Here is a 24787-nt window from a genome sequence, read left to right as displayed (position 1 = left end):
TCCCTTTGTCTCCTGCAGTGTACAAGGTGAAAAGCAAGAGAGGATGATGGGATAAGAAAGCCACAATGGAAAGGAGACGTGGTAGAGAAGGGAATAAAGGCTGAGGATGAAGATTTAGAAGTAACTGAGAAAGAGGCTCAGAGTGATGTGTGTGTGTGTGTGTGTAGTGAATACAAAAGGATGTGTACACAGATAAACTAGCAATGCAGTGATGTCAGCAAAGCAACAGCACTTTTGCAAGAGGTCAACAGATATGACATGTATTTAGTAAAGCTAACATAGTACCTGTTTTAATGAGGGTTACATGCTGCTATTAATCATCCACCTGGTAAATCCTGTCAGCCTGTGTCGTTACTAGTGTTGTGTGGAAACTTCACTACAATAAACAAACTGTTTGGTGTAATTTGCACCATCATTGCTTTGTGTTTTTGTGGCTGGATTGATAATAGTCTGTAAATTAAAATGCAGCGTCAACAAAATACAGTGAATAAAGGTGAAAATTCAAATAAATTTAAGTTGGGCTGTTGGATTGCTGTGCAACATTTAAGTTTGCATTCTGCCTCTGACTCATAGTTCATTGCAACAGTGTTTGTTTTGTTGTCCAGCAGTTACATCAATTACAAATATAATGATTTCACCAAAGCAATAATTATGATCGTTGAACATAGTGATAAAATGAGATCAGCCAATCATTCGGTTAAATCAGCTCATAATCCTTGATCTTGGTTCAGAGTTGACCAGCTGGAATTGCCAATTTCGTTTTCAAGTGCATCGCTTCCAGCAGCCAAACAAAGAGTGTCCGGTGGCACCAGAGGACAGAAGGATCGAGCCTTATTTTGGTGACTGTGTCAAACTGACATTGCTGCACATTTCTTTCAGGTATTTAAAATCTATATTAACAAAAAATAGCTGTTGTTTTTGAGGAGTTCCAAATAAGCTGTGTTCCAGTCTTTTTCTGGAAACCAGAATATCAGAATCATTTGAAATACATCTCAATAGCCTTGAAATGTTTAAGCAATGGTAATAGTTAAAGATATTTTTGTTATTTCATGTTGTATCTAATTCTAGATATTTTCAGGTCCTTAGCATATTCAAAGACATAACTCACAAAACAAAAGTGGAAGAAGAAGTATAAAGATATAGTCAGTGGCGGATTAAGATGGTCATGAGCCCCTAGGCTAATTTTGGGAATGGGCCCCCATGTTTGTCATGTATGAAATGGCATTCATGAGTACATCTTACAGATCAAAAACACTTTTACTTTTCAAGTTTGAATACAAACATACGGAAGCGTCCAGCTGCCACAGCCATGAAAAAAATATCGAAGCAGTTTCTCGTTATAACGAGATATAAATCACGTTTTAACGAGATGTATTTATCTCGTTATAACGAGAATCTTTCTCGTTATAACGAGATAAGTTAAAAATGTATTTATCTCGTTATAACGTGATAAGTTTATTATAAGAACATAGCCTGTACTGTATGCAGATGTTGTTACGACCTATATTGGAGCAAAATACATTTCATGGAAAATATACTCATCAAGCAGAAACTTTTCAGTTCTTTGTGACAATGATTAATTGTTCTACTCTGGTTTATTGCTGTACAGAAATGTGGGACAGTTATGAGAAACACGTAGGTCACCTGCCTGCGCACAGTGACACGGTGCGTGCCTGTGTGTGTCTGAATTGCCACAGAGCAGGCATCCCCAACCTGGGACCTCTTGAGCCAGTGTCCTGAAGGTTTTCAGTGTGGTTTATTATTTCCAGAGAAATTCCTAATTTACTACATGGGATTAAGTTTTACTTCATTGGAGAGATTTGATGAAGCTTGGAGGACACTTGTTGACGTTGCACCCTTTAAGTAGACAGGACCACGTCTTTATGTCGGCAACTTATTTCTCCCAGTCCCAGCGGTGCATAAAGCCTTTATAATTTTCATTTTTATTGTCAGGAGACAACATATTATTAACTGAAAGCAGCGCGCACACCCTATTGTCACTCAGACACATGCACGCACCGTCTCACTGCGTGCAGGCAGGTGACGCACCGTGTTGCTTATAACGGTCTTGTGTGCAAGAATAAACCAGGTCTGCACCAGCCTGTTAACGACCCATTATTTGAGTCAGGTGTGCTGCAGTATGGACATACTGAAAACCTGCAGGACACTGGCTCAAGAGGTCCCAAGTTGGGGATGCCTGCTCTGTGGCAATTCAGACACACAGGCACCCACCGTGTCACTGTGCGCAGGCAGGTGACCTACGTGTTTCTCATAACTGTCCCACATTTCTGTACAGCAATAAACCAGAGTAGAACAATTAATCATTGTCACAAAGAACTGAAAAGTTTCTGCTTGATGAGTATATTTTCCATGAAATGTATTTTGCTCCAATATAGGTCGTAACAACATCTGTATACAGTACAGGCTATGTTCTTATAATAAACTTATCACGTTATAACGAGATAAATACATTTTTAACTTATCTCGTTATAACGAGAAAGATTCTCGTTATAACGAGATAAATACATCTCGTTAAAACGTGATTTATATCTCGTTTTAACGAGAAACTGCTTCGATATTTTTTTCATGGCTGTGGCAGCTGGACGCTTCCGTACAAACATCTGTGGCACTAGTGAGACAAAATTACACCATACACAGAACTGCTCCGTGCAATACCAAAATAAAACTATTTTAAAAAAAGGCATTATAATCTAGCAGTACAGACAAGCAGCACACCATATCATCATGCAACAGCTACACAATGTCAGATATTCATTTCTACCTGTTTAGATTTTTTTCTTTCTTGCCTTTCTGATGGAGAAGTCAGTCTGGTAAAATCCAGTTTGCGAAGAATATTACTTTCAATGGACATCAGAGACAGGTAATTCAGTCTGTTTTGGCCCATTGTAGATCTCAGTCTATTTTTAATTAGTCCTAGTTTTGAAAAAGATCGCTCTGTTACAGAGTCATAAATAGTCGCAGTGCTATGTCAACATTTGGAAACACTGAAGACAGACGTTTTCCTCTTAAAAGCTGTAGAAGTGCCCTTGCTGATGTGTCCTCATTTTCTTTAATAAGCTGTTTAAACTGTCCTCCAGATCACCTGGATATTTCTTCTGGAGATTAGCCGCGCCTGTGCGTAGATCTTGTGTGAAGATAGATGCAATGTTGTTCAAAAAACCAAATGAATGTCTTTGTAGGAGTGATACCTCCGATCCAGTTCTGCAGCAAGTCTGTCTATGATGGCGATAAAAACTGTTGTTCTGGCTACGAGCAGTTGGACTTTGATTTATGTCATCACTCAACTTTGCAGTGATTCCTGAATTTTGCCGTAGTTCTGGCACAGTGCTTTTGTCGCTTGTGCTGACCATCTTGTGTCACACAGACAGACTTTTTAAAGTCTCCATCCTGTGGTTTTCATTAGGCTGTAAACCTGCTGTAATAGTCTGCCTACGGGACAAGGATTTAGATGAAAAATTATACAATGTCTGTATAAAATTAAAAAACTCCTCTGTTTCAATGCAGCAGGTAACACTGTTCAGCCCCACTAAATTGAGTGTGTGTGCGCCGCACGGCAACCATTCAACCAAAGGGTTAATCTCTTTGATGCGCACTTGCAGGCCACTGTAAATACCAGACATGTTGGCATTATCATAACACTGACCCCCGCAGTTACTGATATCAAGCCCCATTTCTTGTAGAATATCGAGGACAGGCTGGCAAAGTGACTCTCCTGAGGGACTGTGGATTGGCTCAAACTTAAGGAAACGCAACCAGCTGGTGACACATACCGCATTATGAATGTGGGCTGGTCTGTGTGTGTAATATCGGGAATCGAATCGACACTAATTGCAAAGTGCTTTGCCATTTTTATCTGACTGATTATCTCCGTCATGACTTGTTCCCCCATCAGTTCAATAAACTTTAAACACGTAGATGACGAGAGGTAAGAGGGCGTTCCCTTGCCGGCATTGCCATATTTTTTATGTGCGCTTTCAAGAATGAACCAAACTCGCTAATGACTCCCACAATACCCATAAAGTTTCCATTGTCAGGTTATGTTATATGTCCCCTGAAGGGCAGTCCTCTCTCTGCCACCCTCTTTAGCACCTCGGTCCAGTATTGACGTTCATTGTCAAACTTTTTTTTCAGTTCTGAATTGACACATCCAGCATCAGCACAGCACAGCACATAACATAAGTTAAGTTAAGGCTCTCTGATCCTTCATGTTCAGCTACTAGCTGCATCAGTCACTGTAGCCTGCAGTGAGTGCAGACTGATGATCACTGTCCCCAAATAGTTTACATGCAAAACAGAACACTGTACCTTGTGAGGTGGAATAAAGCAACCATTTCCTTGGCATCATTTCACCATTTGCCAGTTTCTTTTTAAATAGGGTTTTAGAAAAGTACCTTTTCTGGTGTTTGTGTTGTCTCTCTGAAGCTGCAACATCCGCATCTTCATTCTGACAAGCTTCAGGACCCATTTTAATAAAATAAATCTGCATATCTTCATCAATTTTATTCCAGCATCCAGGATCAGTACTGTAAGTGACGGGATTGTCGCTCTCAGGTGCTCCTTCAGGTGCACCAGGTGAAGCAGCCATCACATAAGGACTCACAATGGGTGGGTCATGGCTAACTCCTGGAGTGGTGGTGGCGCAAACCACCAGTGTTTCATGCAGGTCAAGTGTCTGTTCAGAACCCCGACCTGAGTGTGATGGTGATTGGACTTTTTTTCTACGATTCTTTTTTTTTTTTTTTTTTTTTAATATGTTCTAGTGAACGGGATCTGGTTACATTCAGCCAATCATCTTTTTCATTTTCTGTTTGTAGTGGGCCAATGGAAGTCAAGGTTCAAGATCTTCTGACCAATAGGGGCCCCTTAGACACATGGGACCCCTAGGCTGCAGCCTAGGTTAGCCTATTTATTAATCCGCGCCAGGATATAGTTTCCATCATCTTGGAAACAAGTAATAAAAACTCTCCATAGGTAGTCCCTTCTTTCTTCTGTATGAAGTATAGATCAAATTGCAGGTTAATGATGAACATTTTCTGACAAGTTGAATGTGGATCTCCAGAATGGAAGTCTCAAACCTCCTGTCACCACCACCCCTCCCGCCTCTCAGTCAGGAGTTTGTTGGGCATTGAGGTCATCTTTAAGATTGCTGTAGCCGGCGTAGCAACAGAGGCTAAATTTAATGCTTCAAGAAGGAGCTTGGATCCTTCTAAAGGATTCCTCTTTGCCATGCTTTGATTAGGCCTTCCTGAAGTCTATTCCCCACAATGTTTGGGGCTTAATGTTATAATGGAAAGTCTTATAACACAAAAATAGTATGATTGATTTTAGCAGCTTTAAGGAACTGGTATTTGAATGATTGGAAGATTAATTCTCACAAAGTGACATTTAGAATGCACCAGACAAATTAGCAAATATTTGGTTAGTTAAATCACTAAATTGTACAAATACAGTAAACCCTTTTCATTTTGTCTCATAAATGGTCTCTCAGCCCTGTTTCCTGTTGTGTTGTACTTGTCCACTCCAGCGGCTTGTAGGAGCTAATAACAGACCTGACAGCTCTCGTTCAATACTGAGCACAATTACTGCCAGGCTAACGTGCAGCACAGGCGTCATGCACTGCCATCAGACCCCCTCTCGCTTTCACTATCGCTCTCTCCTGTCCTGTCACTCTGCAGCTATCAGTGTGGTTTCGTTTCTCACGCCCCTCTAAATATATCATCCCCCTGCCTGGTTGCATTGCTGTCCATCTTTTGTCAGTTTCCGTTAACCTCTCCATGTTCTTGCATTTTTCTCTTTAGAAACCTCTCCACAATTTTTTCCTTCTCATGTCTGGCCCTTTAGTTTGGATAAAAGTTTCAGGACAGTGTAGTCAATGAGAAACCTGTCCAGTCTGGGCTGAACTGGGAAGACTGTGTGTGTTTATCACTTCTTCTCCATGAGGACGGCCAAAGCTGGACTCAGGACCGAGTTCAGTCGTCTGGTCCTACCTGTGTCTTTCATCAACTGTCAACTGAATGACGGACCTCATGCAGTACCACCAGCATATGGACCTATATTAGACTAGCAAACAAACACTTGTATGTAAAAGGGGTGTGCGTGCATGTGTACATGCATGTGTGCATGCGCTTGCTAGAGATGAATGACCTTAAACTGGTGTTTCGTCTCTTTTGCCCGGCTCTGCTGTACAAACTCTTTTTATATAGCTGAACCACCCTCCTTAATTACACTATTAACGACTAAACCATTAGTGATCTGTGCGTCTCCTGAGCAAAGAAATTAGCCAAAGGGGGTGTGCGAAGAATTCATCAGCGTAAAGGGAGGCGATGGAAGAGGGGTTAAGGTTAGGCAGCAGCAGGGAGGTGTCCTGGAAAATACAGGCTGAGTGAAGGTTAAAAGATAAGCAAACTTTTACAGCTTCTCTCGCCGACATAATGCCAAAATTCAGCACCAGTAATAACTTTGTTTCTGGACACCTGATGATGAAAACCTAAAATATAAGGCCTAAAAGTGATCATAAGCTTCATAAATGGGGAGGAGAAATTGTATTCGGTTCACAGCTGTGATAAAACATTTACATTTACATTACATCCCCCTTTTTTTTTACTTTTTCAGATTGTATCAGCTGCATACAGTAGTAGCAGAAGGGTTTTGGAAGTCACCATATTTTTGACCATGCTACCATGCACAAATATATATAATAATGTAATATTTAACATAATATATATAGTAGTATGTATTCACATGCACATGACTCATGACGTTGTGGTACACAGTCGAAACAAAGGCTCCCTGAGAGCCCCAGTGTAATTCAAACCCTGGTAGAATTGCTTTGCTTTCATGCTAAGCTGTTTGACTCATATTTGTACATTTTTTTCCAAACTTAAATTTAAATGTAACTACCAACATCCAAAAAATAATTGATCTCCTCCAACATATTAACTTACAGTGGTTTAAAATGCAAGTTTAATTGTTTATGTACATCATAACTTACTATAGAGGCTGATAAAATATGATAAATAATGATCATATATAAGCTGAAGTTTATTTATTGGACACATTTAAAAACAACTGCCGTTGACCAAAGTGTTGTACAACAATAGCAGCCACATAATAAGAACAAAAGTAATATTAATAAAAACAATTAAAATAGAAAAAAAGCTAAATTAAAACCAAAAATAAAAATCAAACTCTTACACTAAACTGAAAGCCGGTAAATATAAATGTGTTTTCATATTAGTCCAAGTGAGGAGTGAAAAGGCCCAGTGGGGAAAAAAAGAGGCGAGGGGTCCAGCTAACATCTGATTTCTGGTCCAATTATAGCAAAGACGAGGGGCTGCCAAAAGAAGCATTCATGGACACTTGAAGTGATAATGTGGTAATAAGAGCAACGTGCAGAGGTCTCAAATCTTACTGGAGATTAAGTGGAAGTTAATAAGACAGTCCTTCAGTTCGTTTACCGATTTTGACCGAATGAATTCAAAGATTTAGAAAAACCCAGTATTAAACAGTAAATACTGACTTCTTAGCAAGAAAAATGTTCAGTGATACACACTGCAATAGCATGGCACACATTTATTTTGACAGTCATTAAGTTTAATTATGGACATATACACGCAAACAGAGCTGTGTGACTGTCCAGATGTGCACTTTTTATGGTCCAGTATGTCCAAATAAATCAGTTTTATAACAGTTCCTTTTACAGCCTGTAATTCTGTATCGTTAATCACATTTTTATAATACATAGATTTATCTATATTTGCCGTATTCTTGGGTATTTTGAGTAATATTGCAGTGCAGTTTCCATGGTCTGGCAGAAGAAAATGCTAATAATATTTTAGTTCTACATAAAGGCCCACAGGGAGCCCAGAGGGGTTGATGTGACTCTGAAGGGGAGCTGAAGGGTAATGCAGGACTGTCCCCCATAGTCATTAGGCTGCTTCTGCCCCCATGCACACTCATCATCTTCTTCTATCTCACAGAGGTCTTATCCCCATTCACAGAGGTCCCTCTCTTTCTCTCTGGTGCTTGTGTTGTCTCAGTCCTGTGTTTCTTACTGCATGCTAGATAAATGCTGTCCTCTGCAGACTTTCTGTCTCTGTCTTTCTCCCTCACCCCTTTCTGACCCTTACTGTATGTCTCACTGATGAATGATGGTCCCGTTCCGTCTCCAGGCCCAGTCAGCTCTAATAAAAAGAATATACACATATAACATTCAGGCCTGTGGGACTGTACTGTCCAGAGAGCAAGAACAGCAGAGCGGATGGAGAGTAGTTGGAGTAAGAAAGAGGTAAAAGCAGAGTGTGAAGGGGAGCGTTTAACTAACAGTAAAGCAAATGTGTCAAGACAGAAACAAATGGAGCCTAGCAAAGATGGGAAGGAAGGAACAGTATGGAATACTACAGGAAAAAGTGATGAGGATGAGATGAGCTGTGCTTTCTATGCTGTCATGTCAGAAAAGCCCTTCAAGCTGCTGACCTGGCGAATGAAGAGTGTCCTGACCGAGATGTTTTCTCTAAGCTCGTACTTTTACTTTACAAGTGTCTGGGCTGATTAATGCTGTTTTTCTGCCTCTGTGGAATCTAATGAGCACAAAAGCTATTTGTATAATGGGTAAAAGAGAAATTTAAAGAATAGAATATTTCAGGACTGAAGCAGCATGCTTGGCTCTGCCAGCGGTAACACAACCTTGCTAAGCATATTAATGTCTTTGCTTTATTTGTAGAAAAAGAAGCTATTTGATTTCATGAAAGGTTGTGTCGTCATTTCTTTGCTGAGAATAACACCTCAAGAAGTTTCCAACATGAAGCTGCTGTTTAACAAGTACCATTAGAAAAGTTTAGAACCTATGGGAAGCCAGTCACCCACGTTTAGCTGTTTGCAAAACTATAAAATGGATTTAGCTTTCTGATCTAAGTCTGCAAGAACGCAGCTTGCTTAGATGCTAACATATTCCTCACACAAGAACTCAGAGCCTCACCGTGTCTTTTGTGTCTCCATCCAGTGTGACGATGGTGCTGCTGTGGACTGCCGGTGATATCTTCAAGACCACCTACTTTGTAGTAAATGAAAGCCCAGCTCAGTTCTGGGTTTGTGGTTCTGTTCAGATCCTGATTGACGTGGCCATCCTGCTCCAGGTGCTGTTTTACAGCCAGGACACCCGGGCCAAACTTGGCTGAAGATGACTTCTGTGATGAGGCTGACATTGAATAACACCGAGTGCTAGAAGGTGGAGAAAACCAAAGACTTTTTTAAATGTTCAGTATTCTGTTAAAGACTCTCAGTCAGATTCAAACAGACTGTCTCCAATGGCAACAAGCTGCAAATTTAGCATAAAAACACGTATTGTAGGTCAAAATAACAAATACTCTTTGCCCTGAGTATGATTAGCATTATGGTAGTTATTTATTTATTTTTTTTTTACTATTTATTTGCTCTTTGTGGATCATTATGTGGACTCTTGGGCTGTAGTGAACACGTGGAGGGAAAGATTACTCAAACTGGCAGCTTAATAACGGCAGAACTGTGCTGCTGTGATGGCTACTGGTGCAACCAGGCCTGCACCAGAACCTCTGCACTAGAACCTTCTCCTTGACTGATGAGTCTCTGTTTCACACTCCTCTCTGCAGTGGACTGTTGTTGTGATACAATGCATGTATGTCTGGCTTTATGCGTGCGTGTGAGTGTGTGTGCGCTGCCATTCTTGCTGGCACGTCTGTGTAGCTGAAATTGATTTTTGCCGTTGGCATCTAGTGCCCAGCCAAGACTACAGAATGTGCATCAAGTAATAGTAACTACGCAGGCCTATTAATCTATGACTCTGTTTTTGTGGTTCAGTTGACAAGTAATGTAGCTTTTCATCAAGGTAAAGAAAAAACAGTAAAGAACAAAGAAAAATTGTACCTCAAATGCAAAAACTTTGCAGAGTGAAAATGCATCAGGCTTTACAAGCTTTACGTTTTTATCCTCAGTGCGACGGCATTGCTGAACATTTGTGGCATTCTCATTTCTCTGTCATTCACTGTTTTGAATCTGCTGACGTCTTCTCTTTGCTCATTCAGAAAGAGAAACAACAGTCAGAATAATTATTTTATTCATTTTTTAAACCGTAATTTTAATTTCCACAAACCGGATTTAACTAAATGGTCAAATTTGTGTGTCCTAAACCAAGAAGAAATGTGGTTTTGGAGACAGGCTGGACGTTCATGGTGCACAGCTCAATCTTACAAATGGCTTTAAAACTAAATCAAAATCCTTCTGGCTCAAAACTTCCACTTTCTGAAATGTTGTTAAACATTGACATTTGAGGTGACAGTAAAATTTATTCAAGTAGGTGGAAAGAAAAAAGTTTTAGGCCAAACTGCAACTGCGACTCCAATACTACTCACAAGGTGCAGGAGACAATAGTCAGCGCCTGTCATAAGAAAAGCATCATCTTGATAAGCCAGTAGGTTTAGCTGAATTCAAAATTAGCCATAATCACCCAAAATATGTTTGCATGGAAACAAAGATGATAAAAAGACAGTACAAAGATAGACGGACAAGCACGAGGAGGGATAATATTTTCCTTTAGAGTTATCCAACAGCCGGGAAGAATGGATTCCACTAAGAAGCAGCTAATCCTCCATGTCAGCTGAGAAAATGAAACTGGCTGCTCTAACTGGACAACCACACACACACGCACACACACACACTCTCTCCAGCGACCAGATAATTCTGGGCAGCTCTTAAGATTTGATTTAATTTGTTTTTCTAGCATGTTTTACAGCCATAATCAAACCTGAAAGTAAGAAATGCTTCATTAAATAGAGGACAGTTTATATAATACATGAACAGCATGTTTATCTTCTCTCTGCCCCGTGTAGGGGCATTCTTAACAGAAGTAGCTGAGTTGTGGCTGAGAAAACTGGAATGATGACTCAACCAAGGTTATTTGCTCAGATCCTCTTACCTCCCACTTTGTTGTCTGCCATGCTTTCCACACGCAGTAGTTCTGTTTTACCTTTCCTATGTGCAGATAGGTTGGGGGGAAACAAAACAGCCTTCACAGCAGCATTGATCATTCTTTTCTGCCTTCAGAAATGCAAAAAATAGTCACATATTTTATTTAAAAGCTCTGCTTGTAATTGAAAGACTAATTTAACTGTATAGCCTGAAGATGAGTTGTGCTTCTTTTAGTCAATTCTTCATGGTTTCTCCTTCTAAAACCACTGCAGGGTTAAAATAAAAATCACTTCCAGCAGCTGATTAGTAGTCAGAGCAGATTTCTGTTTAACCACATGTGATGTATTCTAGTAATAAAGCCAAGGGGGTTATTCAGTCTTTCAGTCACCTTTTTAACTCCTCAGTTTGTGTCTAAACCAGCAAACTTTCCCTCAGCAATGATCACATCACACTGCATCGCTTGTTTAGAGCATGGAGACCGCTGCTGCATGGGTCTGTTGACCTGAGCCCAGAAGATCATATATGTTAAGATGAGAGGTGCTAAAATACATGTTAAATATTCCTGGGATAGATTTAAGGATAAATACGGATGTCTGCTTGATGCACTGCAAGCTGGCAGGTTTTCTGTCCTTTGTCTTTTCCATGATTTACATCAAGTGATTGTATGTAAATGTGCATAAAATGCACATGTGTGTACATATTGGCTGCACTGAAAATGTGTAGGTCTTATCTGCCCTGCATGCTGCTGCATTATGTCTGCATTGCACACTCTTATATCACTAGATGTGTATCTTTATATTGTCTTCCCTCAGCAGAGGCTCAGAACAGCAGCCTCCCTGACTTTGGTTTAACATGTGGGTGCACTGTGGCCTTTTCTTCTCAAGGGCAGAGATGCGTACACACATGGCTGGCAACTTCACAACATGGCATGTGTTTATTGCCTTACTGCTACAGCACAGATTTATAAAAAGAAAATAGTGGTATATAGCACTAAAATAGCACTCAGGGTTTGAAGTAGGTCTTGTTTTATCCATGTGTGATGTATTCAACCAAAAATGTGCTCAAAATGTGATTATTTATTACTGCCTGTTACACTTTTTTAAAAAGTACCAAAAGATGCCAAACCGTTAAATATCATGTTTTACAGAAGCTGTAAAGGTGATCACACCTGTTACACCTGTCTGACAGCCACTGTCTGTATGTGAAGCATTTAGCATTTTATTTTCTCAAATATAAACAATTTATTTTCATGTTTCTGCTACTGTGTTGTTACTGGCCTTGTGGATTGAATGAATGAATGAATGATAATAATGATAGTATATAATTATTTTTATAGCCACTTCCTGCAACCCTCAGGTGACCAAAGTGCTTTACAAAAGATAAACCATCATTAAAACTAACCACACAAACGCAATAAAAATGCATAATTAAAATAAAGTACCAGAGATGAGATAAGACGCAGATCAGGGTGCAGATTATTCCAGATCCTGGATCTGGAAAGCCCGGCCACCCCAATGTTTACATCTGGACCTGGGTACGTTCAGTAGAAGCTGGTGGGACCACCTTAAATTAAACAGGGTGCTGCTAGTCTGACAAGAGCTTAAAAAACAAACAAAAGTTTAAATCTATCTTAAATCTTATCTTAATCTGAGACGAGGACGAGTGTGATGTGTTCTGGCCTGGACGTGTTAAAAGTCGGGCAGCTGCATTTTGCACAAGCTGAAGCCAACGGAGGGAAGACTTGGAGACACCAAAGCCCACAGCAGTCACGTCTTGAGCTAAGAAAAAGATCCTGGTAACTTAGAAAAGGTTTCGCTTTGGCCAGCAATCACAGCGATAAAGACTTGTCTTTACTAGATTATTGATGTGAATAAAGTTTTAGGTGGAAAAAGTTTGACTTGTTATTGAAAAAGAGAGAAAAAGCTGCGAGGCTGAGTCCACTAATACTGTCACTTTCAGAATGGATTTTGATTTCTACCAATAATCTGACCTAAAACCTCATGAATCCTTTGCTACTCTTCCAGCTCAATGAGAAATATGTGAACGTCATGCTGTTTTAAGCCTGTGTATAAACCTCAGGAGAGAAATTCCCACTGCCTCCATGGTGCAGGTATGTGACAGAGTTTGGTGTCAGGGGAAAACCTTTGAAAGGACAGAGCACCAAATAAACCATGAAAAGGTTTGAGCCGAGTTTGAACCGTGTTGCTGTGCTTGTGGATTAATTAAAATGTACGGCTTCATCACACACAGATGCACACAGCAGCAGCAAGAAAGAGCCCTAACAGCCAGCAAAGCAGAAGAAGAGTGCAGCATGGTGGTGAAATATTAAACTGGATACAGTGGATAATGGGAACTTCTCTATGGTTTATAGATGAGTTGAACAGGAACAGGCTGGATGGTGAACCTGTTGGTTCTTTACTGTACTCATCTCCTGACTGGCTTGAACATCCATTAATGATAAGTTGACTAAAAGCCATGCTGTGTGTGTGTGAGAGAGAGAGAGAGAGATAGTATCACTGTTACCTGTATCATCATCTGCCTGACTGCTACGCCTTGTGTGCACCACCTACAAAAATGACTATGATGTACTTCAGCCATTCGTGGTGAATCTTTCTAACGGACCTACCTGGCAGCCTGCCGTCCGCTTCCTTCCCGTCTTGCTGTCCATCCATCCATCAGCTGACCATGTGTGGCTATACAGTGGCTTGTTTTAATGATGGATGAGGTGGGCTAAAATAGTCCACCTGCTCACCAGGTCTGTGATGTGCTGCTCTGCTCTTCCCTGCTCCATTTATTAATAATAATGTATCGTCATGCTGTGCGTTTTCATCTCTACAGTCTTCCAAGCTTCATTCAGAAACACTGAATAGCTTCCATTCATACATGTATGTTACTGAAAACATGCTTAACTAAACCATCTAAACTTCAGCTGTTATTTTAAGCATCATTTGTTTTTGTTCTTCTAAATGAACATGAAAAACGTTACATGGAGATGGTGTCATTTTAAGAGGCAAAAAGGTCTGAATAAGGAGGCAGATGGGGGGTTTTATTGGCCCACCTCCCGGGATGATCATCCAGGACACCAGATATTTCATCAGACTTTTAAAACTTTGCTTGGTTTTTATTTATCTTGTTTCTACAGTCAGTTTGGTCAAGTTTAGGTTTTAAAACAGGCTTTTGTAAAAAAAAAAAAAAAAAAAGAAGAAATTAAAACTAAATTAATGGATTAATAAAATATGTCTTGGCTTGAAATAAACTCTCACACAAGGTTCTGCAAAGTTTACCTTTAAATTTAGTTTTTAAAATAATTATGGACTAAATAAACTTGCAGAATCTATTGTGCCAAGTGTCAAGAAGGAAAAACAGAATTAATGTGGATCATAGCCAAAAAATTACTGTAATTTTTTTTATTATTTAATGTCCATATTAACTTTATGTTCTATTTAAATAACACTGCATTTGACTCAAAACACCTCAATTATGTTTCTTCGTGCACCAAACTAGTGTTTTTTCTTCTGTGCAGCATAAAGCCTGAACCTCCAGCAGTTTGCCTGCTGCCTGAAAGGAAATCACTCACTAATGTTTTTACATTTAATGGTGATGGGGAAAGGGAACTATTAAACATTTTTAGTCAACTCAGTTTCTCACTTTTTAAATTTGGTGGTTGGAAAGGTCGTTAATATGTGTGGTTAATGTTAAAGTTTAACGAGAAAGAAAAATATGACTTTGCGAGGTTGCAGCTTCGTTTGTATTTTCCCGTTGTACCTCTGCTGTTCTCCAGTCGTGAGGAGAACTGCTGCATCAGTAACATTTTTCAGCTCATGCAGAAAGTAATTTATTTAGCAAACTAAACCATCTCTTATTTATCTAACTTTACTATAATCAACATAATCCAGATTGGTATGTTTTCTTAAATCTGACCTCCCTCAGTCAAAGTTAATCCCTGTAAGGATAAGTTCATCCATCCCTCATTGCATGGGGTTCACATTTCCACTGAAGGCTCTGGTGAATTCTTAGAAACTAATTTTTTCTTTACCTTGATTCTGCTTGGCTTCAGTCATTGAGGTGGTCATTCCTCCTTTATTAAGTATAAAATAAACACTGATGAAAGACTGACTGAGCAGGAGAGGGGGAGATTGAGTGAGATCAAACTCATTTTATTTCAGAGATTTTTTCCCACAGCAGGCAGATGGTCTTACATTAGAGGAGTCAGGTGAGCAGCGGAGCCATAAGAGCTCTTTTTGCTGCTTGTCTACTTCATAAATGTCTGAAATTGACAAAAACAAACTGACCCACAGAAACAGATGAGGTGGAGAGGAAGACATGCTGATGGAAAATACTGCAGTATTTTAGGAACTTCACCACAACATGGTCTCTATAAATGATTTATACTAAGATGGAGTACTAAAAGGAAGAAGAGAAGACGGAGAACCAGCAGCAAAATATAAACAAGCCTTAAACATTATTAATAAAGCAATAAATGGAGTTAACATTTTAATATGAAAGGGAAAAATGCAGAAGAAATCAGGAGAACGACAGTGTAAGCTCAGCTGTGTGTTTTCAGGAGCAGAAAGCTGTGGGCTTTGGGAAGTCTCATGGTTGCTCGGCCCAGAACGCCCCTCAGGCATGTAATGACAGGTTGGACACGGGGACAGGATCAAACTCTCAAGATGGATGAGTTGTTTCCAAGGTCAAAGACTGTAGAGGACAAAGGAGGCACAGAGGAGAAGAACAGGGACAAGGTTCCCAAAGGGGCAGCATGAAAAGACCACTCCAGTGAAACCCCCTCTTTATATAAAAAATGGGGGGAGAAGAGTCTCATTTTAAGCCTTCACTACTAAAGTAATATTGCATTACTTCATCATTTTTCTCCCACGTGCACTACAGCTGGGATTTTTCATGACATTTTGCAGGTGTGTTTATATGAGAATGGAAAAAATCTGCATGTGAATAAAGTGTGAAGAAATCAGTGTACATGGTGATGATGCTGCCACTTGTTTTTTCTTCCCTGCATATTCACTTTCATTCATTTGTCAATAATATGGCTATATATATATTTGTAGTCGGGATGATCACACAACACAAAATAAAGCATTGTTCGACATTTTCAATATGTTGTAAAAAAATTAGAGATGAAAAACATGATTTCTGCTGTGCACTTTGTCTGCTCATGTCGGCTTCAAAGACCACTTGAATGATGAGAATTCAGCTCATGCTGGTTGACATGCAGCTGTAGACAAACCCTGCTCCCCACTTTATATTGCAGTCCTGAGGTTTCCACTTACACAGACTTTGTGTATCCATCATTTTGGAATCATGGCAGCAGGTAATAGACTTCTTATGAAACGCAGGCGTAATGTCATCACCAACACAGAGGGGATCCATCAGGCTCATTCTGTCCATCATGTTTCTTCTGTGAAGGTTCGTAATGTTGATGATCATTTCTGAAGTTTGCTTTTATACCCCTGGACTAGTTCAGACCATCGTCATGTTTATTTTTATTTAATTCTTCAGTTGCATTTCTACTGTGTGTGTGTGTGTGTGTTACATGTGAGATTGAGTGAGATCAAACTCATTTTACTTCAGAGAATTTTTCCCACAGCAGGCAGATGGTCTTGTATTAGAGGAATTTACAGCATTTTGCATTCTGCCATGCTGTGTGTTTTTTTCTAATCATCTGTATTTTCTGGTTAGTTTTACTTGAGTCAATTTACTTTTGTCATCAGGGGTCCTCATCATCGTTTTCCTCATCATTGGATTTACATAAACAGCACATCATGTCTCAGTGTCCAGATTCCTGCATTCATTTCTCTCTATTTTCTTCTACAAACTATCTTTTTGTGCATCTCCAATTATTCCAGGCAAATGAATACATTTCCATTTGTTCTATTTTAACTATCCTGAAGGTAGAAAATACAGTTTATTTTAGATTACTAAGACATCTTTCATTTTTCTCTAATTTATCTATTAGTATATTTTTACTTAAGGGAGATATGACCATGTTTTTCTTGTTCAGTGTAGAGGAAAAGCAGACCTGAAGCAGGCAGATGGTGTGGAGGCCCAGCACAGCTCCACACTACATGAAGAGGAGGGAATGACCCGTAAGGATGAAGATCAAACCTGGCTGATGGAAGATTTCATCTGGATACTAACCAGGAAGCCAGAACGGCTGCAATCAGAGGGAAGTGCTACATGTATTATTTAATAAATCACAACCTAAACATCAAGAAGATTACAGAGATTTCTAAATACAGATGGAATGTTGCTGCAGTGTGTTTTATGTTTATTTATTTCTTTTTTTTCCTGAGTCCCCGTGAGGATAAACAGACTTAGTTGCCCTTACTTCTGTAACTGCTCCCCTGTGGAGTGCATGTTTGGCTTAGCTTTACTGGCATTTCTCCATCTGAGGACGGAAATCCACAGATGGCCAAACAGCTCTTTTATTCATCTCTGGGATTAATTTTGCATCATTAGCTCAATAAAGAGGACAGGTTGTTCACTTAATGAAATTTTAGCTAGTTTTTTTTATAATTATTTAAAAATTTTTTTTGCTCATATGGCGTTTAGAGCATATAAACATTTACGGTCAGGTCTGTATATATTTGAACACTGTCACAATTTTTTAAAGATGTTTACCAAAACATATTCAAGATACAGTTATCTAATCAATATGGGCTTGAAGTTCAGACTCTCAGCTTTAATTGAAGGAAAGGTTTAGGAATTATAGCTTTAATATGTGGCTGCCTCTTTTCAAGGACCAAAAGGACAGTTAACTTTAAAGCTATTTCATGTCTTCATGGACTGTTCCCTCATTAATCCATCATCAGTCAAGCAGGTAAAAGGTCTGGAGCTGATTCCAGGTGGGACATCTGTAATCTGCTGCAGTGAACCCACAACATGCAGTCAAAGGAGCTCAATGGACGTGAAACAGACCATCCTAGGATGGAGAAAGGGATAAATCCATCTGAGAGATAGTAGAAATGCTAGGAGCGCCTAAATTAAGAGTTTAGTACATTCTGAGAGAAAGAGAGGACACTTGTATACTTGGGAACTCAGAAAGGTCTGGAAGAGGCCATGGAAGACAACAGAGGTGGATGTTTGCAGGATTGTTTCCATAGTGATGAAAAACCCCTTCACAGCATCCACCAAAGAGAAGAACACTCTCCAGCAAGCAGGTGTATCAGTTTTTAACTCTACCATAAAGAGAAGATTTCATCTGGCAAATACAGAGGGTTCAGCCCACGGTGCAAACTGTTAATCAGCCTGAACCAGAGAAAGTCCAGATTAGACTTTAGCACAAGGCATCTAAAGAAGCCGACTCAGTCCTGGAACAGCATTCTGTGGCCAGATGACACTGGACCAGAATGATGGGATCAGAAGAAGATGAAGAAAAGCAAAATCTTAGAGAATGATAAAAGTTATTTTGTTAAACTCAAACACTTTTGTCGAAAGCAACTCTAGACTTTTTTTGATGGCCAGCCAACCTTGCCAGTGGAGAGAATCAAGATGCTGTGAAGGAGGAGGACAGAAGTACCACTGGCCATTTATGTGGACTTTGGCGGTCCTTCATTGGTATTTCCGACACTGAATGACGATAATTTCACATTCCGCTCATAAAATAAAACCTTTCCATCATGTAAACAAACTGATGGATCATTTTATCCAGTAAACACGTTGGCTGGAATCTCTGATCAGACTGATGTCAATCAGATAGATGAAATATTTGTCCATGTCAGCAGAGCTAATGATTATTCAGCTGTAGAGTTAAAGCATTTATTGAATAAGTGGGTCAGTGATGCTTTCACTGACACGCAGTAAACATGTTGGGTGCAGACCTTGAGAAATTCTCAGTGATGGACTCATGTTGCCTCCTATCCGGGCTGCTCTCTCCACGTCCTTCATGTCATGTTGCTCCCAGTAACAGTCTTTTCTTTCTTTTCCTCTCTTCCTCTGGCAGTCTCCTCTTGCGTTTCTTAGCTGAATCCATCACATGTTGCTAGTGTGTGACGCGGTGCGTAAAGTGAAATTCAGCTGTAACATCACACGGCGTCCTGGAAGAACACGTTCTACAGCGTGATTTCTCAGCCTCGACGTCACTGTGCCATCAAACCAGAACGCGGAGTTTTAAGGTGGGAAATAATGACGTAATGCGTCTTTAAAACAAGAAGGCAGCAGTGAGCAATTTGACAATATCCACACATAAACATTAAAGTTATACAATTATTTATTTATTCACTCAGGATTTAAATGAGTTTTCATCACAATGTCAAACAGCGGTTGATATTTGAAGAATGTTAATGCTGAGCGCTTTATGTGTGTCTTTTTTTCTTTTTGGGTTCATTTCGTTGTTCAATGCTGTTTTTGCTGCAAAACAAATTAATCTTTGGGTATAAATAAATGAACCTGAACCTGAGCAGTGTGAGAAGATAAAAATATTCACCCTGAAAGGGAATTCCCAGACTAGCTGTATGCTATTCTGGATCACGGGGGGACTGAAGAATGAAATGAAATGAAAAATACTTTATTAATCCCTTTGCAGGGAAATTCATGGTAGAGAGACACAGCTGAGATTTGAACCACAAACCTGCCTTGAGGTGATAATACTGATCATCTCACCACCATTTAAAATGATGGTAATCTGTAATGTCAAGTTTATCTGAACAAAGACTTTCCATATTTCTGCCTCTTTGCCTTCTCCTTCTCGTTCACCGTACTCCTGATGAGTCAGTTTGGCAGAGGGGAGTCTAGGCTCAGAGTGAAACATCCACCTTGTCAGTGTGCCACTTCTGGACCTGAAATTGAAAGTGAATGTCCTGCATTTTTTCACCTGTTTGTTTACCCATGTGTTTTCTGGGCAAGACAAGTGTGAGATTGTGTGTGTTTGCAGCCCACAACCTCTTTCACCCCTTAATTGCTTCAGCTACACTCTGCTGCTCTCTCTTCCGTTCAGTCATTGGCATGTAAGATCACACATGCACCTCAAAATGCATCCATTCACACACACACACACACACACACACACACACACACACACACACACACACACACGCACACACACACACACACACACACACACACACACACACACACACGTGCACATGTCAGTTGCTTTGTTATCAACAAGACAAACAGCCACAACAAAAGCAGCTGTCAGGAAAGCTAACCTGAAACCTTATTAACATAAACTCCACTGTCCTTGCAAACTTCTTCCCCGGCCAGCTGTAAATGATTACTCCTGCTCGTTTCAACCTCTTTTAAATCATCTTCACATTCACAATCAATTCCACCTTTCTTCACTCAATTAGCTCACGGTTTGATTGAGGTCAATACCTTCGCCTTCACTGGTCTCCCAGTTTGCAGAACATTTTTAATCAGTTCCATTCTTCTTTCCCCAGAAAAAGCTCCTTTGTGCCTTCTCTCTCAGTTTGTTATGTCTCGATTTAGATTCATATTAAACTGCATCCTGGCTGGCAGATGAACTGAAAACTGGAACTCTATAGTACTTTCTCGGACCATTAATCTTTTGGTGGAGCCTGTTCCTGCTCTCAGGTAGGGTAATTATAATGTCTTTCGTGTGGACAGAAGATTATGACCCAAGGAGGCTAGAGGCACTGCAGTGTCCATCAGCAGCTCATAAATTGTCTGTTGGACAGGGGATATGGGCAGGAAGGGGTTAATAATGATGAGGATGTAGACGGTGATAGACATTAAATTAATGAAGTTGATGAAATGGGTCACAACCCTCAAAGCCATCAGCACCAAACCAATTTCCTCCCATGGTTACTTCTGCTGAGGGTGGAGTTGCTACGCTCCATTACTGACTCTCACTGACGGGTATTAAACTCAAGATATTTGCATGTTATGGTGCCAATAAGCTTGAGGATCTCTGGTTTATTGCACAATGCAGAGAAAGTGGCTGATGGGGATTTAACCAAAGGTCACCTTTGTGAGGAATATGCCAAGAAAACATCAACTTATGCCGAGCTGCTTGACATGAAGTCTGTGTTATAATTAGTTACATGTTGGAAGTCAAATTAAACGCACATCAAGATCACAGAACATCATGGATTATATTGCTGGATGTTAACCAACTAAATATCACAAATGGAAAATCTTACTGACATCTTTATGACCACAACTTGGAAGAAACAAAAAGTCTAAAGTAAATCGTATAATCCTGTAATGTATGTCTGCATTGCTTCAGCATAACGCTGCTGGTATTTACTCAAGGGTTCATTTAGTACATAAAAGACATGGACAGAGTAATGTTCACATCCAGATCACAAAATTTAGAAAGTGGATTTACATTAATCATACATGCATATTTACAAAGCTTTGCATCTAATTCACTTCTTATTGTAGTATTTTGAAGAAAAGCATGTTTTAAATGTTCTTGTTCCATCTTTGATAGTTACACAGGTGGTGCACCACATCCATGCCAGGAGAAAGAAGGAAGCGGTTCTCCGTCTATATGAGTTTATTTGGATGTTATCTAAACATATTGATGTAAGTCATGTAATTCTTAACAGAAAGAAATCTAAGAAAAAATCTCGTCCACCTAGCCAATAATTCTCTGCAGTGTTGGTTAGCATCTTCTCTGTTTGGTGACTCCGTCCTATCCTGTCTAAACCTTTCTGGACCAATGCAACATAGTAAGCCTAGTAAGTAAGAAAAAAAAATCTGATTTGCTGTTTATGTAATGAATAAATTATTTAGTAAGTTAATAAGGTGTTAACTGTGTTATTTTTAGATGCATGAAGCTTAAATTCTTAATTAAACAGTGTAGATTAAAAAAAATCCATCACGTATTGAAAGATGTTAAGTTTAAAAACATTAAAAATGTCAAACTTCACTAGGGTTTATTTATTTACCTTATCAATGCAAAATAAACTCCTTTTAAATTAAACGTTCTAGTTGCCCGTTGGAGACCATCTACATGATGTGTTCAGATGCTCCTTTTCCCCCACAGACATTGACACCTTGAAGAGACACTGCTGTAGCATCTGCCCCTTGTCGTTGGTCGGGTGTATTGCAGCCCTAAAAAGAAAAGGTCATGCAACACACATGTTGCACAAAAAGACCTTTTGGAGCTCTTCAAGTTAGGTTCTCACTGCATGTGCATCAAATTAAGTTTCCTTTAAAGATTGTGGTTTATTTAAGGTACAGGTGTGAATTAACTGGATAAAATAATCAAATTGGTTTCACATAAACAAGCCACTTTCTAAACTAAACTTTTCAGCTCAAAACTTAGTGTGTTCACTAAGAAAATATCCTGGAACCGAGTCATCCTCTAACTTGGGGGCGGTAACTAGGCTAAATAAAACTCACAGTTTTTCTTTTTTTTTTTTTTTTACCCTGTCCTGTCCATCATCCTAACATACAGAACGGTGATCTGTGTGCCATATTTTGCTTGACAGATTTGCTCTACCAAGGGAGACATGTTATATACATGGCTGCCCTTGATATTTTTATTATTTTTATTGTAATGTTATTTTCTTTAGTCTTTATATGTCAGTGCCGAACCTGACAGGGAGATAGAGGAAGAGAGAGAGAAAAAAAAAAGGATTAATATGTGGAAATAACAGTTGTCTATGCTGCCCAGAACATATCACAAAAAAAAAAAACAACAATATAAACTACCACAGTACTACATGATACCAAAAGAAAAATAGGATGATGATGATATAAAAAATTACAATAGTCATCAAACGTACCTGCAGATGAACGTACCAACACACAAACATCAGTTACATCTAGTGAGAAGCGGATGAAGAGACGAGCACGTTTGTGAGCATGCACGTGTTAACATGCATGTGTGGCCATGCAACAAGGAGGAAATGTGTACCCGCAAGGGGGCCGCGATCACGCCGCACCCCGAAGCATCAGCGGGGGACGGGGGGAGCCCGAGGCCCCAAAGGCCAAGCAGGTCCACAGACCACCAAGCCCAGGACAGCCAATGCAGACAGAGCAGCGGCCCACCCGGACCAGAGCAGAGGGGCCCCCAGACCAGAACCCCCGGCGCGATGGGGCAGGGGCACCGGGCAGCCCAGGGCGATGGCGAGCAGGCCCAGCAGATGCCGGGTGCTGCGGTGCGGGCCGCACGGAGGGCAGGCGCCCCACAGGCCCAAGGGCCACCCATTCCCCCCAGCAGAGCCCCACCCAGGAACCCAAAGGGGCTCGACCGCCCCAGGCAAAACCACCGTGGGCCCAACTCCAAGGCTAGGCACCCCAGGGACAAGAACATGTCCGCAGGTCCCCCCCCCCCCCCAAAAAAAAAACAAAAAAAAAAAACAACTTTTTACCCCAACCCTTACACATTCATCCCCCACCCCTCCCCACCCCCTCCCACCCCCACCAGGGGCAGCCCAGGGAGTCTAGGGCTTGGTGGGCCCCAGACCCGACCCTCTCCACATACACACACCCACACAACCACATACATTCTCCCTGAGGTCTCACCAGCCCCCAGATGCTGCACCGAGGGCAGCCCCCAGGGCAGACGGCGCCCAGTAGCACCCCGCACAGGACTCCAGGCAGGCACCGAACCTCCACCCCCCGCAGCCCAGAGTGCATCCCGGGACACGAGGGCGTAGGAAGACCCCCGCCCCCCTGCCCCCCAGCCTGAGTTGTGTGTGCATGAGTATGGGCTATTTATAATGCAATTAAAAACTGGAAGGAGCCATGAGATGGTGATGGGTCCCACTGCTGCCAGGCAGCAGGACCCCCTCAGGACTCCCTCAGTGTGTGTGAGTGTGTGTTATGTGTGTAGTGCAGTACTGTTAAATGTGGTAGTGTCTAACGTAAATAAAATCGGGGGGAGAGAGGTCAGAAAGGGAGGGGATGGAGGAAGGGCCACCTCGGTGGCTCCTGTCCGCCCACCCACAGCCCATGTGCCCATCCCCCCGAGGTCCTAAATGTACATTGATGTCTAGGTTGTGATTAAAATCTAGTGGGGCGGGCAGTCGCAGGGGTCCACCTGGGGATCCCTCAATGGGGACCCCTCAGCCAAACCCATCGCCTCCACCTGCCCCACAGTGCCCTATGGCCCTATGTGTAGTGTGTATGATGTGGGGTGGGGCTCGGGGAGGGGCACAACTGGGAGAGAGATCCCCGTCCCAGGCAGCCAACTCCTCAGCTGGCAGCTGGCCTCCCCAAGACCACCCAAGACCACCCGAGGGAAGAGGGGCAAAGGCCCGGCCCAGCCAAGAGCCCAACGCATCAGTGCCCCGGACGCCCACCCACCCCCGGCAGCCCACGCCACCACACCAGGGGACCAGAGAGCCCCAGGTTGCACACACATATCCTTGTCGGGTCCAAGGCACAGCGCCCCCATCCACCCCGAAGGAGCCCCCAGCGGGAGGGGAGAGAGCGAGAAGGAGAGCAGACTCCACCCCCATGAGCCCTAACCCCCCCCCTCTGCCCACCAGGACCCCCGCCGCCCCCCTTCCCCTACCCCTCCCTTAGACAGATATCTGCACACAGTTTTTGCTCACAGTTTTTGCAATGACAGCAAAATATGGACAACTTTGTGAAAGTAGTAATGGGCAAGGAGTAATGAATTAACAACAGGCATCTCAACTACCAAAAAAAAAAAAAAACAAACAAAAATTTACGATGAGGCATATCTCGTCCTCGGTTTGACCAGGTAAAGGCCAAGTAACCGTTAAAGTGTGTTGTTTGTCTCAAAATATCAGCATCTGACAGTATGAAGCCAAATACGAAGAAAAGCCTGTTGATTACTTTAGAAACAAACTACTCAACTATCACATATAACAGAGTTTTACTAAAGCAGCATCCGTCTCGTTGAAAGGTCAATGAACCTGAAGTA

The 24787-nt window shown here is 41.1% G+C and overlaps 2 protein-coding genes across 6 annotated transcripts in view; both read left to right on the top strand.

Annotated features, from left to right (window-relative positions):
- Nucleotides 1-17327, top strand: part of si:dkey-246g23.2 (solute carrier family 66 member 2) — a 67096-nt gene extending 49769 nt beyond the window's left edge. The window contains exon 5 of one of the 2 annotated variants that reach the window (XM_041996610.1): nucleotides 16984-17327. In XM_041996610.1, coding sequence (XP_041852544.1) covers nucleotides 16984-17167 — 184 coding nt within the window. In that variant the 3' untranslated portion in view covers nucleotides 17168-17327. Of the gene's footprint in view, nucleotides 1-9022; nucleotides 12217-16983 lie in introns of those variants that run through there. The other variant, XM_041996611.1, reaches the window with a different exon arrangement.
- A 1002-nt stretch (nucleotides 17328-18329) lies between these two features.
- The window catches only part of kcng4a (potassium voltage-gated channel, subfamily G, member 4a), a 60127-nt gene continuing 53669 nt past the window's right edge, over nucleotides 18330-24787 (top strand). Inside the window, exons 1-2 of one of the 4 annotated variants that reach the window (XM_041996607.1) lie at nucleotides 19023-19091; nucleotides 20407-21468. The gene's annotated coding sequence lies outside the window, so the exon portion shown is untranslated. Of the gene's footprint in view, nucleotides 19092-19971; nucleotides 21469-24787 lie in introns of those variants that run through there. The other 3 variants (XM_041996609.1, XM_041996608.1, XM_041996606.1) reach the window with 3 other exon arrangements.

This window comes from Melanotaenia boesemani, chromosome 10 (assembly GCF_017639745.1).
Source record: "Melanotaenia boesemani isolate fMelBoe1 chromosome 10, fMelBoe1.pri, whole genome shotgun sequence".
In the NCBI taxonomy this organism is placed as follows: domain Eukaryota; kingdom Metazoa; phylum Chordata; class Actinopteri; order Atheriniformes; family Melanotaeniidae; genus Melanotaenia; species Melanotaenia boesemani.
The sequence above is the reverse complement of the archived record's forward strand: the minus strand, read 5'-3'. Positions and strand labels throughout refer to the sequence as shown.